This window comes from Micromesistius poutassou (assembly GCF_964030765.1).
Source record: "Micromesistius poutassou genome assembly, chromosome: 17".
NCBI classification, from domain to species: Eukaryota; Metazoa; Chordata; class Actinopteri; order Gadiformes; family Gadidae; genus Micromesistius; species Micromesistius poutassou.
This window is the reverse complement of record NC_140287.1, coordinates 6,288,143-6,301,284: the sequence shown is the minus strand read 5'-3', so window position 1 is coordinate 6,301,284 and position 13,142 is coordinate 6,288,143. Positions and strand designations below refer to the sequence as shown.

Sequence of the window (13,142 nt, the reverse complement as noted above, 5' to 3'; positions counted from 1 at the left end):
CGATTTCTGTAACCATCCAAATGGTTCTTCTTGGCCTATACTTGTGGTAGTGTATTTATGGGTCAGCATGTATATCTGTTTGTCTATCCAATTTTGAGACAATCCTTTTTCTTTGACATCTCACTGATCTCTGCAATCACGACTGGAGGAGACTGGGGTCAAGAAAAAATCAGTATTGTATCTAAGCAACGGCATAAAAATGGAGGACATATGAAACAGAGGACATATGAAAAAGGCACATTGGCCGTGCCGTGTGTGTGGAAACCCAGCTGGGTCACCTAAGGGACTTGGCTCCAGGTTTCAGACCTTTCTCTTCCAGTTTGCTTTTAGTGCCTCAACCTTTATTTGTTGTGATCTCACGCAGGGAGTCGGAGCGGTCGCGCTCCTCCAATGAGCAGGAGGGAAAACATTCCATTCTTTTCTAAGAATGGAAAACAAGTCACCAACCCCGGCCTCTGACACCCCTCCTGCGGCGCATCAGCTTCATACAGCCTTTGAAGGGACTGAACAATCAGCGGAGAAATCCACCGAAGGCTAACATTTATTGTTACTGCTGCCGTTTACATGCAGAAACCCTGAATTCACCGTAACAGCGCAAACATCTGGGAGAAATAATAGAGAGAAAACAACGTTCCATCGAGCTTTACGGGGACTAAAGACGTGAGGTTAGACGAGGTTCAGACAACATTTAAAACTGTCCAAGTCATAGACACCCTTGGTGTACGTGTTGTGATCTACACACAGCACAAGCCTACCGAGTGGAGGCAGTTTAACTCAGTTTAAATCTGCTCCATGCACATGTACACTATGTTCACGTAAATCCAGATACATATAGGGTCATAGATCGCCTAATTCACAAGCCTAACCATCTGTTTCAAGTAAATGGCCAACGCGTTGTCCTACTAAATCAAGAAGTGTACTACAAAAAAGGAGCTAAATCTTTGGCTCTACAACCGTGTCATGGGAGGTCTGACGAAGGCTGACTTTGGGAGGTCTCTTCTAAAGACTGAGGTTCGGGGATCCCAGATAGCTGCACGCCGACAAATATATTGCAAGTTAAGATATGCTCCAATGATTGGTAAAAAAGGGACGCAGGTTCTTGGCTCAAGTCTGACAGGGCCATTTAGGGCTTTCAAATCCAGCTGCGTCATCTGACATCTATACGGGTGTTTATCTGTGTGCAAATGATGGATGCATCGGCTACAAAGCGTTAAAACTGTTCCGAACTTTCCGACACCTATTATGAACTTGTATTCTCTGATTTGACAATAAATTGTAGCATTTTATTTGTAACATGAATACCAGCCCCCCCCCCCCCCCCCCCCCAAGTCTCATAATATCCCCGTTTCCATTGTTTGTGGAACAGTATGTACATACTATCCGATAATTATACTGTCCAGTGTTTTTTTTCAGATGTGAAATAGAGTAGGTGTCTACGGGGGTGTCGCCCTACCGTCTGGCTGCGGCCCCCAGCGGTGGGGACGTAGGTGATCTTGTAGTTCTGGACGCGGCCCCCAGCGGGGTTCCACCTGGCGTTCAGGGTGGTGGTGGTCTCGTCGAACACAACCAGATTGGTGGGAGGTTCGGGGGTTACTGCCGACACAAGCAGGACACACACACACACACACAAAGTTAGGTCTATGCTGTTTGAATGACAGAGTTGTTGAAAACATCCCTTTAAAGACACAATCCTGATATTTCCATACATTACTATGGAGACATATTTACTCTTTTACAAGGAGCCTCCAATCCTTTATGTATAGATTTACACTTGGATTGAAATGTTAAACGTGAATGAATCGTACAAGAGACGTTCACATACTTAAATAACAATAAATGGCTTCAGCTGGCAGTAGAATTCAAGGATTGTGGCTTCAAAGAAGAAAAGACAGCACTTTGCCTTTTCTTATGCAAGGATGGCTGGATGGTATTATAGATAAATGATGGATGGATGGAAAGATAGCTGTTTGGATGGAGGGATGGATTGATGGATTGATGGAGGGATGGAGGGATGGATGGATGGCAAAATGAATGGTTGGATGACATGATGGCTGCATTAATGGTTAAGGAACAGTTCCCAAGCAATGATGATGATGATTTTGATGATCCGAAACAACGTAAGGGGGAGGAAACTGCTATCTTGCCAGGCAAGCATAGCAAAAACCCTGAACCACTCCTTACGTTTTTCTGAGCAAGAACACAGCGTTCTGTAGTCGGCATTCACAACCTGATGATGATTGACATGGACGATGGGACGTAAACCAGACAACAGACAGACACACACATGATCATGAAAGTCTCTGTTCAGCAACAGAAGCGCACCATCGGACCAGTGGCTGGGTTAGATGCCTTGCTCAATGGCACAATGATGGTAGGCCGATGGACTAGTGATGACGGATTGATGAATAAATGAATAAACATGCTTTCATCACGTCAGGGGATGGGAGGGAACCCCTTTTGTTTTACCATACTTACATCCAACAATTTTCTTGGGCACTATAGAGGCAGAAATAGAGAGTGTAATGGATCGATTCTTTACCCCACATTTGACATAGGGTGTAGTTAACGTGCAGTCTACTATCTCCTAACTGCTATTCAGCATCGAATCAGAAAATAATGAAACTATTATTTCAGCAGAAACTATAATGAAATCAAACAAAAATCACATGGAATTCCATTCATAAAGCTTCATTACAAAAATCAATTTCTTTTTTCTTTTTCAATAAAATATTGATAAAAATATAGAATTTTCCGAACCGCAGAAGCGAAAGGCAGGGAGAGGGTCTTACGTGTGCGCTCTGTTCCCAGGAGGTCCTCGCTCTCAGATTCATCGGGGTAGATGGCGGTAACAGACACGTCGTAGGGCGTGTCCGGTTCCAGGTTCTCCAGCAGGTGGGTGGTGTCATCGTTGTTCAAGATGGCCTGAGGAACAGGGGGAAACACCACAAGATCCAGGGTTTCACATGAGTAGCTGGAGCAGCCCACCCATTGTTCTGAGCCAACGTTTTTTTGCGGGCATTTGGGGACCTCCCCCAACACCACCGCCACAGGTCCCAACCATCACCTGGAGGAAACACTGCAAACATCACGTACAGGAAGGGGATGGATGAGGATTCCAGTGGAGTCATTATGAGAAAATAACCCCTGAACTGACTTTTTAATGGTCTTTGTGTGGGAACCCAATGCATGTGTGTGTGTGTGTGTGTGTGTGCGCGCGTCGTGCGTCTGTAGCATGTGTGCGGGTTGCAAGGATTCCTGTCAGTTTTGCAGATGTTCCCAAATGAAAAATAATCTCGACCCATCCCTAGCCATGGAGCCTTTCTGCGGTACTCATTACAAAGGAGCGTGTATGAATGAACGGGAGGCCTGTGCGCCTGGTGTTCTCTTACGTATTTGGGCTCGGTGTCTCCTTTCTTGGCCCAGCCGATGCGGTACAGCGCCACATCAGGGGCTCCGTGGTCCCAGTGGGCCTTGAAGCTCGTCTGAGTAACCTCCGAGAACCGCAGGTTCTTAGGGGCAGGAACCACATCTATGGAGCAAACACGAACACGTACACATTATTGGAGCACTGCTATTACAGCGCAGCCCATTCAAAGGAGACGCAATCAACTTCTTTCCATGGTTTTGAGTTGTCCGTGGCAATGGAATGATACACAATATCACTGTTGTCAAACTTTCTTTTTCTTTTACATTCCAAACAAATCTATAGAAATAATATTTCCCAATCCAGAGTTTGGAAACTAGTTTTTTTTACCACGCAATCAAAGTTTCTCCTTAACCCCCTAATCCCCTATGCTTTAAGTTCCCATCTTTCCAGAGTGTGGAGAGAGACTGAGGGAGAGGGGTGGGACAGAGAGAGACACATGCATTTCCATCTGATGTCATCGTGCTGTGTGGGGATGTAACTGCTGCGTCTCCTACCAGTGATGGCCTCTCCCAGCATGGGCTCGGCAGGTCCCTCGTCATACACGGGAGTGACCGCCAGCGCGTACTCGGTCTGGGAGACCAGGTTGTCCAGCTGCCTGGTGGTAACAGTTCCGTCCACTTCCAACTGGGGGAGAGTCAAACGCCACATGAGCATGACAGGACTGTATTAAGGGTAAACATGTTTTTACGAGGACGTATAAATCATCCAATGCATTAATCAAGTAAGGGGGAACTTAGAAGGACACCACTTCCAAGACGCGTAGCCAAATCTTTCCCCAGGCCGTGAGAAAAGCCTAGATTCTCAGTATGAAACGGGTCAGTGTGTATCCAGTCTGTCAACTTTTAAACTTGACACAAAGGCCTTACATTTCTGCTTGTGTTCCCGAAGCCGAAGAATAACAAACCAGGGTTCTCCTGAATGTTTTTTCCTTGAATATCTGGAAACACAATGATCCTTTTCACTGCTGCGCGTCCCCCGTCCCTTTTGAGTTATGGAACTATCAAGAAGATCAAGCAATCATTCATTTTGAGTACCTGTGGGCTTATACTCCCTGCTATATCCAGACTTTTGTTTTCTCATTTGCGTTGTAAATCAGAGATGGCGCTCTGCTTGATTTGTTAACTGCAATGATGCATTGGCCTTTCCCCGAGTCCTGACAACTGTTTACTATATTTGGACGGTGTGTGTGCCATGCTGTCTCCAATGATATCATTCAGGTCGGACGTAAATCCCAGGGGTAATCATAGTACTCTTCTACCTCTCAAGCAACAAGCAACCGCATACGTTGAAACTGTCGAACTTCAATATCAACATGAAGTGGAGTTTTATATCTTTGTTTTCGAAGGAGTGACTTCAGAAAGTGAATGTAAAAGTCTGAGTCAACTGAATGTAATCACTAATCACCAGAGTCCAACCACAAACCCACAGCAATACAGTGGTGCCCTTTTAAAGTCATCCAGAACTGCTTGCTAAACTTGGATATCTAGTATGAGGATCTATCCAGCAATGCCTGAGCTTGGTTCGCCGGCTGCTGCTTCCATCAGAAGAGGGTTGGGGGGCGCCCTTGGCGAGTCCGTTGATCCACGGTTCAACCCAAACTCTTGTCTCTCTCATCCGTTCAAACATAATGTCTCCAGCAGACAACAAGGAGAGCACACGGAGAGAACAAAAAAAACGGCTTGCAGGAATGCAGCGGGCAAGGATGTCCTTGAGATTTCCGTTCCACATCTTTGAGATGTTCAGAGCGGTGTCCATGAGGTGAGGCGTTCTTTGCGATTACAGGAAATTCTTCGGAGGTCCCTTTCCTCATCATTTAGATGTTTACAGCGCTGTCTATGAGGTGTGGTATTATTTTTGGGAAAATGGGAAATTCTTCAAAGGTCCCTTGATGGGTTTGATGTGGATGTGTGAAGTTTTAACAAGAGGGCCGGGGAGACCCGATAGCAAGGTTTCTGGGCGTGGGATCCGAAGCTCACCTCTTTGGCCTCTCCGTCCTCGGGCTGGTAGGTCACAAGGTACTTGCTGACGGGCCCGGGCGCGGCATCCCAGTCGAGCCACAGGGTGCTGTGGGTCACGTCTCGCACCCTCAGCTTCCCAGAGGGCGGCCGGGGTCCTGGGAAGAGAGCGGAAAGTGTTGTTTGACATTCAGTGACATTCAGTGCAATGAATCTGCGTCTAGCTCAATATAATTATGTAACTGCTTTACTCGCAATGGTTACACTTTTACAGATTTTTTTTTTACCAGTACACAGTAGTGATGGTGTGAGTTTATTGTTTCTCATTGTTCTACAGTGGGAAGATTATCTATCTTTAATCTAAACCATTTTGTTGAAGCAGTTATATGACAAAGAAGCTTCTAGGCTATCACTGTCAAAATGTGTTTTTGATCAAGTATTCAAGAAGCTACGTAAAACTATCAGGGAAGTCTTAAAATAAGCAGCCATCCTAGAAACAATGATCTAACTGTTGTAACAGCAAGCAGAGCACCCCGGGTGCTGGCTGCGGTTCACGTCACGTGTTGGGCCTCCGTGTCAGTGCTCAGCGAGGGCCTGGCCGTACGTACGGGTGACTCCCTGGTCGGTGAGGGGCTCACTGGCCAGCTCCCCGTGCAGGGCGAAGAGGGACAGCGTGTAGGCAGTGTTGGGATACAAGTTGTCCAGCTGGACCTCCGTTGTCTCCCCTCCTACTCGCATCTGCAAGGGAGGACCAGGTCATGGTTAAACACATGGCTGGGAAGAGAGGGAGGGAGGGAGGGAGGGACGGGGGAAATCTTTTTTCCCCGGCTCAGAGAGAGTGTTTTCTCGAGTGGGCAGTGGATGATGAGTCCGCTCCAATTAAGACCCGCTGGGTTGTAACACTTCATGAGCAGAACCATGATGTTCATCTGGCAGCGAGCGCTCACGGCTCTGCCCAGCCCTTTGTGTATTGTGGCAGGTTTTCCTCTTTTCTTTTTTTTTTCTGTTTGTGTTTCTGTTTTTTTTTCCTCTGTTTCAGCCCATTCCTTCCTATGGGGAACACTGGCGGCTTTGTACAATGTTGTTAAAGTGGATGACATCTGTATTCTGTCAGGATCTCGCTGACAGGCTTTTGGAGTTTGTTGGTCACCGGGCAGGATGTGAATAAATGTGTGTGTTTGTGTGTGTGTGTGTGTGTGAGTATGTGTGAAAGAGAGAAAAAGTGTCAAAGAGAGATAGTGTGAGTGAGGGACTGGGTGTTTGTGTGTGTATGTGTGTGTGTGTGTGTGTATGTGTCAGTACTATTGTAAGTGTATCCTTATTTGACACATGTGTGTGTCTACGTATATATATATATATACGTAGTGTGTAAATGTAATCCCTGTGTGTTTGTGTGTGTGTGAGTATGTGTGAAAGAGAGAGAAAGCGTTAAAAAGAGATAGTGAGTGAGGGACCGGGTGTTTGTGTGTGTATGTGTCAGCACTATCGAAAGTGTATTTTTATTTGACCCCTGAAGCTAGTGTGTGTGTCTACATATTTAGGTGTGCATATTTGGAGATGCGTGTGTGTGCGTGTGCGTGTTTGCTTGCGTGTGTGCTTCCGTGTGTGTGTGCCTGCACGGATACAAACACGCACCTCCAACATGTGCGTATGTGTACATGCATGTGTGCCTGTGGATGCATGTGTAAGCCAGTCGGTCGCTCTCACCTCTAGCTCCTTGGCCGGCTGCGTGGCGTTGATGGTGCTGTAGAGCAGCATGTACCCCGTGGCCCCCACCGCCTTCTCCCATCTCACCCGCATGGTGGTCACCTGCTCGTCGAAGATGCTCATCCGAGTCACGGCGCTCAGGGGCACTGGTGGAAAGGGCCCGGCACGCACGTCAAACGACAACGCGGGAGACATCGTCGACGACAATCACCGCAGACGCCCGTATATGGCGTAGGTGGGGATCCCGCTCAAACACCATTGGACAACGGCTAACGGTATCGTCGAGCCTTTTCGTATGCTTCGTTATCAGCACGTACACACGCTATTTTCAACGTCGGCACCGTATATGCTTGGCATACTGTCTACTTGGGCCATCCAAAGACTGGATACAGAGAGAACTTATGGGAGAGCTTATGTGTGTGCTTTCATGGAGGTCTGCCTTTAAGTTAAGCTATAAAACGTGCTATTCTGGAATTGAGACATAAAAACAACAAACAAGAACAACTTAAAAGAAGCAAAGCGAGGAGCCGGAAGAGCTGCTAAGCTTTGTTGGGGAGTTTTACGGCGTCGGAATTTTAACTCAATTGCGCGAACGCCATCACCACACAGCCACATATTGTGCTAGAAAACAGGCCACTGTTGGACTCTTTGATTCATGTCGACCACGGCGGAAAACCCAGTATTGGGAAGAGGGAATTTGTTTTGGAATATTATGCAACTGAATCAAAGATTTGTAGGGCTTATTGTTGACAGGATTCAGAAAGAGGTTTAAAACATTGCACAACGCTCAGATGTCAGGCGCTGTAAAAGAAGTCTAGTATGAAACTGCTGATGCGGCCAAAACACATCTGCTTTTTTACTACTGAAAGTAGTAAAAGACGTTTCCAAGGACTGCCATTTAATATAAACCACGCATATCTCATTTTGTTCCCCATAACAGGAAATGGTGTGCCGCCTGCCAATGACAAACTCATATAGTGAAAGTTGAAGTTCCCCTTCGAAAAGAGCACGAAGAAGAAGATTGAATCAGTGATTGAACCTGGTATGAAGAACACTACAGTCGGTGGGCAGGTCAAGTCCTAAAATCAAATATCCGCTGGCTTTAGTAAATGGCTTCACATGTACTCTTACACCTTAACACACATGTAGCCCTGTACCATGGGCTATAGGGATAGGAGTGAGAGGTGAACTGAATGGTGCAAAACACTCACACGTGGTCTCCACCCCTCGCAGTGGCTCGCTGCTCTCCTCTCCGATCACAGAGTACACGCTGACCTGGTATTCGGTCAAAGGGTTGAGGCCCTGCAGAACCACTGTGTTCTGGCTGCCGTCAACAAACACCTGTTGGCCATAATAAAGTTAGAGCAGGTGTGTGTGTGTGTGTGTGTGTGTGTGTGTGTGTGTGTGTGTGTGTGTGTGTGTGTGTGTGCTTCTTGAGCTTGTATACGTATTTATGTTTGTGTGTCTGTGTTTGTTGTCCGTCATGGATCCAAGGGTGATTGGTCATGTCATGTCATGTGAAATATGTGTAAAACTATATAAAACACATGTTCTGTTTGGCTAATAATAGTAAACGAGCAATTGGCATTAAGCTGCACAACACACAATGGCTCTATTTGTCTTCACACGTAACCACAAGTGGCGCTTTTTTAAACAGCTCCAATTAAAACCACAGAGGCCTCTGACCTAAATTGAGCTGGAGTCTTCCAGATCCCCCACTCAGAAATCATAACCTCAGCCTTCGACTGTGCTAACAAAGAAAACCATTGGAGCTGGACAAAAACTAACAGATTACATGTGTAATTGAATTCAGACACACAGGAAAAAAAATGGATTTGTTGCATTTCATCCTGAAGCCTTGCAGGAACCCTGCTGGCAAATAGAGCCATGAACCCAAGAGACAAAATTCATTATTTACTTTCTAAATTGTAATCCGCTTTTACGGCCTTCAGAGCTTTTCCCTGCTTTGCACTCTGAATAATGAAGAAACCACGGACATTTGGGAAGGTTTAAGGAAGGTTACTCAAGGTTTACTCAACATCGACCACACTGTGTCAGGGGACAAAGCCAGAGCCAGAACACAATAAAAGCAGAAACTGCCAACTGCACTACACTTCCCACAATGCTCCAAAAAAATGTCTATGCAACGAGACATTGGGAGTCCCTGCCCTTTGCAATCCATCCATACCTGTTGTGGGCGTCCGGACACGTCCACATACTCCACCCGGAACTTCTCCACTGGGCTGGAAGGGGCCATCCAGGTGGCTCTGAAGGAGTAGTGGGTCACCTCGGAGGTCACCAGGTTTGTGGGGGCCTCAGGGGCGTCGCCTTTTCATTGTGGGAAAACAAAATAACGTGAATGACTTGAGGATTTGTCTTCTATGAAATTTGCCCCTCAGGAAATAAAGGAATGAAATAATCAAAGACATCCCCCGTGTCTACAGACAGGAATTCACATTGTCCGATAAATATATCAATACTTATCCCGACAAATATACCTGATCCCTTGACACTGTTGCAGAGGTTGTCCGTAAGGCCGTCCACGATGTCCAGAAGGAAAGAGAAGTCTTTAACGTTGTACATGTGAATCTCATCCGGGTCGGTGGCGATGGTCCTCAGCTCATTCTCGTCAGCGTTCTTCACACCTAACAGGTCACAAAGAGCATGGTTCATTGGGCTACTTTGACTCCAATGAAACGTTGGATTAAAAAAGCATCCATGTTTGAAAGATGGCAGATTTTCATGTCGCGTTAATCAGCAAATTGCACATCGTGAGCTCACCGATGGCGTACAACTCGATGCCTTGTTCCCGCAGGTTCTCAGAGTTTGCGATGATGTCATCCTGGGACTTGCCATCAGTGACCAGCACACCAATCTTACGGGCTTTGGTGCGCATACCCACATTGTCCTTGAAGTTGTTCTGGAGGATGTAGTTCAGAGCCAGACCTGCGACATGGACACGTACGTACATCATTCATCTGTCACACAGCTGGTCGTTGATTTCTTTTTTGGTTGCTGGTTTTGTCTCGCTTGCCTTAGGAATGTACCATGGTGATATGAACATACGTTTAACTCTTGTACTCACTCTTCTACACAGCAATAGAATGTAGTTCTTTCTGAGCATTACCTGACCCATGACATGTGCACGCTAGGCTAGCTTACCGGTCATGGTGTTTCCTCCCTTGTACGGCAGGTTAGCAATAGCCTCCAAGAGCGAGTCCCGGCTATGGTGAGTGTTCAGATGCCACTCAGTTTTGGGGTCTCCGCTGTACTGGGCCAGACCTAAAGCAATCACCCACGGTTAAGTTAGAACAACGCACACCTCAGCCAGACGCGAGACTGGTCGACTGAATCAGTTGACTTTTTCCGTCATCCAAACCCACCGATCTGGACCCTCTCGGGCCCGATGTCGAACACCCCGACCATGCGGGCGATGAAGGCCCGGATGGTTTTGAAGTTGAGACGTCCGATACTCCAGGAGCCGTCCACCAGGATCACGATGTCGGCCTGCGCCTTGGTCTTACACCTCACGTCTGAGCGGTCGGCGGGGGGAAGGCGTCCCACGAAAAATGGTGTCGTTATTTTTTTTTTCCACATACAAAACCTCACAAACGGTACAGGAAATGTGGTGGATCATGTGAGAAAAATGTTGACTTTGAGGTAGTGAAAAATCGGATTGAGTGGAGAGAGCGATAGAGAGTATGGGAAGGCGCATGGGAAAAAAAAATCAATGAGGTCACGGTACAAGGGGATGTTGAACTTGACCACACATCAATAGCATTTCCCCCAAGGGACTCATTAGAACAAACATTTTTTTACACAGTCACATAAACACACAATATTTAGTTATTTTTCTTTGCTCCACCCATTGAGATCCATATAAGAGCACATTCATTCCTCAAAGTTCTTCCCAGACGTTTACAGTCTTTCCCCCGGGATCAACACGAGTATTCAGGGCCATGGCTGGGATTGTATCAACATTTGCTGCGTCATTTTTCCAAGGTGCGATGCAGAAGCATGCGCTGACGGGCCCATAAGGGACAGTCAGCCTTCTGAAAGAGACACAGAGACACAGAGAGGGAGGCTGCTGTGTGGTAGGGTAGCCCCATCGGCTTGACTTGTTCCTGGCACCTGCTTGGTGAAAAGTGAGGCATCCGTTCCATCAAGGCCTAACAGAAGGCCTGTGGATGCACTGAGGGAAAAGGCAAGACGTTGTATGATCTGTCACTGTCTTCAATTAAAAAACAGCTCACATTATGATGTGGGATTTCCAGACCCCCCCCCCTCCCCCCCCACCAACCCACACACAAGGACACACACACACACACAGTCCCCACAACACTTGCCAAACCTTCTGGACATCTGGTTATAGACCAGATGTCGACTTAAAACGAATGGATGAAGTGAGAAGTATACATACAGACAGGTGCAGACAAACGCAGACAGACAGACATTGTATGGAAACGAGAAATATATGATTTCAAGTGAGATTTGATTCTACTTACAGTGGTCAGGGTTCAAGGGTGCAAGTCTTCCTCATGAGTCATACAAATGTATTATTATATTTTGGCTGGAAGGATGCCTTATGTGGTTGTTATTATCTAATGAGTTGCAATTTGATTTGGAGTTGGAATAAATCATTTTCAAAATATTGTGCTTTCCCTGATTTGAATGTCACTGACTCTGAACGTTTTTCTGGAGTTGTAAAAGCCTCAAGGGAACATTCTATGAGTGTTTTTCCCTCCTACATTCTCCGTCACTAGGGATGGTTCAAGGTGAGTGTCAGGAGCTTTCAGAGATAAACTGGCACATTGTTAAGAGTGGGGGCGGAGCCGCCTCTATTCTATCTCCCTGGAGCTCAGCGACATCGACACGAGTAACTGCTCTTCATTAAGACCAGGCCCACAGCTGGGCTCAGGGAAACCTTTGCTGGAACGTTCTGTCGAGCACATTTTCTCTCACTTTCGCACATGCTGTCTGACTGCCATCCCCTTAATATTCCATTAGCACAAATTAAAGCTAAAAGAAATGAAGCATATGTCGGTGAGGTCTCAGCTATGCGTAGAGGACCCAACATGGAAAAAAAAACACTGCACAAGGAAAGCCCAGAAAGGGGCCAGATGGATGGAAATATCATTATGTCTGCAATTCGGTGAGACAATCCTCTTTAAGGAAAGGGGAAACTGCATATTTTACAGCCAGTGGCATTTGGAGAGTATTTTCCGAGTGCAACATTGTCTTCATTGTCTACCAATGTTTGACAAAGGTCCCAACATACAGTAGACGTTACACCATAGGCTTTACCTTGAGGGAGGTAGGCGGGAGGCTCAGGTGCGTCAGAGAGAGTGGTTTTCTCCTCTCCAGCCAATGGCATGCTCTCTCCACCCTCAAACATCCCAAACACACTGACGGAGTACTTGGTTCCCGCTCTGTGGCACAGAACAAAGCGCTTTGCATGAGCCACCGACCTTCTGAACAAAGCCATAGTGCTTCAACAATATTCTATGAAATGTGCAGCATGAATACACCCCCGATTTTATATTACGAAAAAACAAACAAAATACTTGAAAGAACGTCAGAAGAAGAAGGAGAGGGGAAGAAGAAGACGCACCTTAATTCCTCCAGCACCACTGTGTTGTCATAGGGGCCCACTTGGAGCTCTCCCAGGTCAATGTCGTCCCCTGAGGGGTGGAATGTGACTTTGTAGCCCTTCACATCCCCGGGAGCGTGGTCCCAGGTCACCCGGAAACTGGTCTTGCCCGGCTCCGAGGTCTGCAGGTTCCTGGGCCCCTTGTAAGGAGAAACTGGAGAGGGAGGGGGTACAACAACACGCAACAAGGACCACATATTACATGACCGCACATTAGGGCGATGAAAAAGGAGCATGATATGAAGAAAATAATAAATATATATACATAAATTAATTCATAAAAAATATATACATATATATATATATAAACTATATATATAGAAAATGTTTGCATGTGTTGTATTGAAACAATTGAGCCAAAGATTAGTGTTTGTTGCAAAGTTGGATTGGAACAAAAAAACAC

At 46.4% G+C, this 13,142-nt stretch overlaps 1 protein-coding gene across 1 annotated transcript in view; it reads right to left on the bottom strand.

The window, feature by feature from the left end:
• Positions 1-13,142, bottom strand: part of col12a1a (collagen, type XII, alpha 1a) — a 62,887-nt gene that overhangs the window by 31,259 nt on the left and 18,486 nt on the right. Inside the window, exons 16-31 of the mRNA XM_084482318.1 lie at positions 12,701-12,893; positions 12,394-12,518; positions 10,473-10,622; positions 10,252-10,371; positions 9,871-10,035; positions 9,588-9,734; positions 9,278-9,417; positions 8,301-8,430; positions 7,090-7,235; positions 5,991-6,120; positions 5,404-5,540; positions 3,922-4,051; positions 3,390-3,529; positions 2,790-2,922; positions 2,476-2,496; positions 1,454-1,593 (exon numbers count right to left, since the gene is read on the bottom strand). Coding sequence (XP_084338444.1) covers positions 1,454-1,593; positions 2,476-2,496; positions 2,790-2,922; positions 3,390-3,529; positions 3,922-4,051; positions 5,404-5,540; positions 5,991-6,120; positions 7,090-7,235; positions 8,301-8,430; positions 9,278-9,417; positions 9,588-9,734; positions 9,871-10,035; positions 10,252-10,371; positions 10,473-10,622; positions 12,394-12,518; positions 12,701-12,893 — 2,147 coding nt within the window. The remainder of the gene's footprint in view (positions 1-1,453; positions 1,594-2,475; positions 2,497-2,789; positions 2,923-3,389; positions 3,530-3,921; positions 4,052-5,403; positions 5,541-5,990; positions 6,121-7,089; positions 7,236-8,300; positions 8,431-9,277; positions 9,418-9,587; positions 9,735-9,870; positions 10,036-10,251; positions 10,372-10,472; positions 10,623-12,393; positions 12,519-12,700; positions 12,894-13,142) is intronic.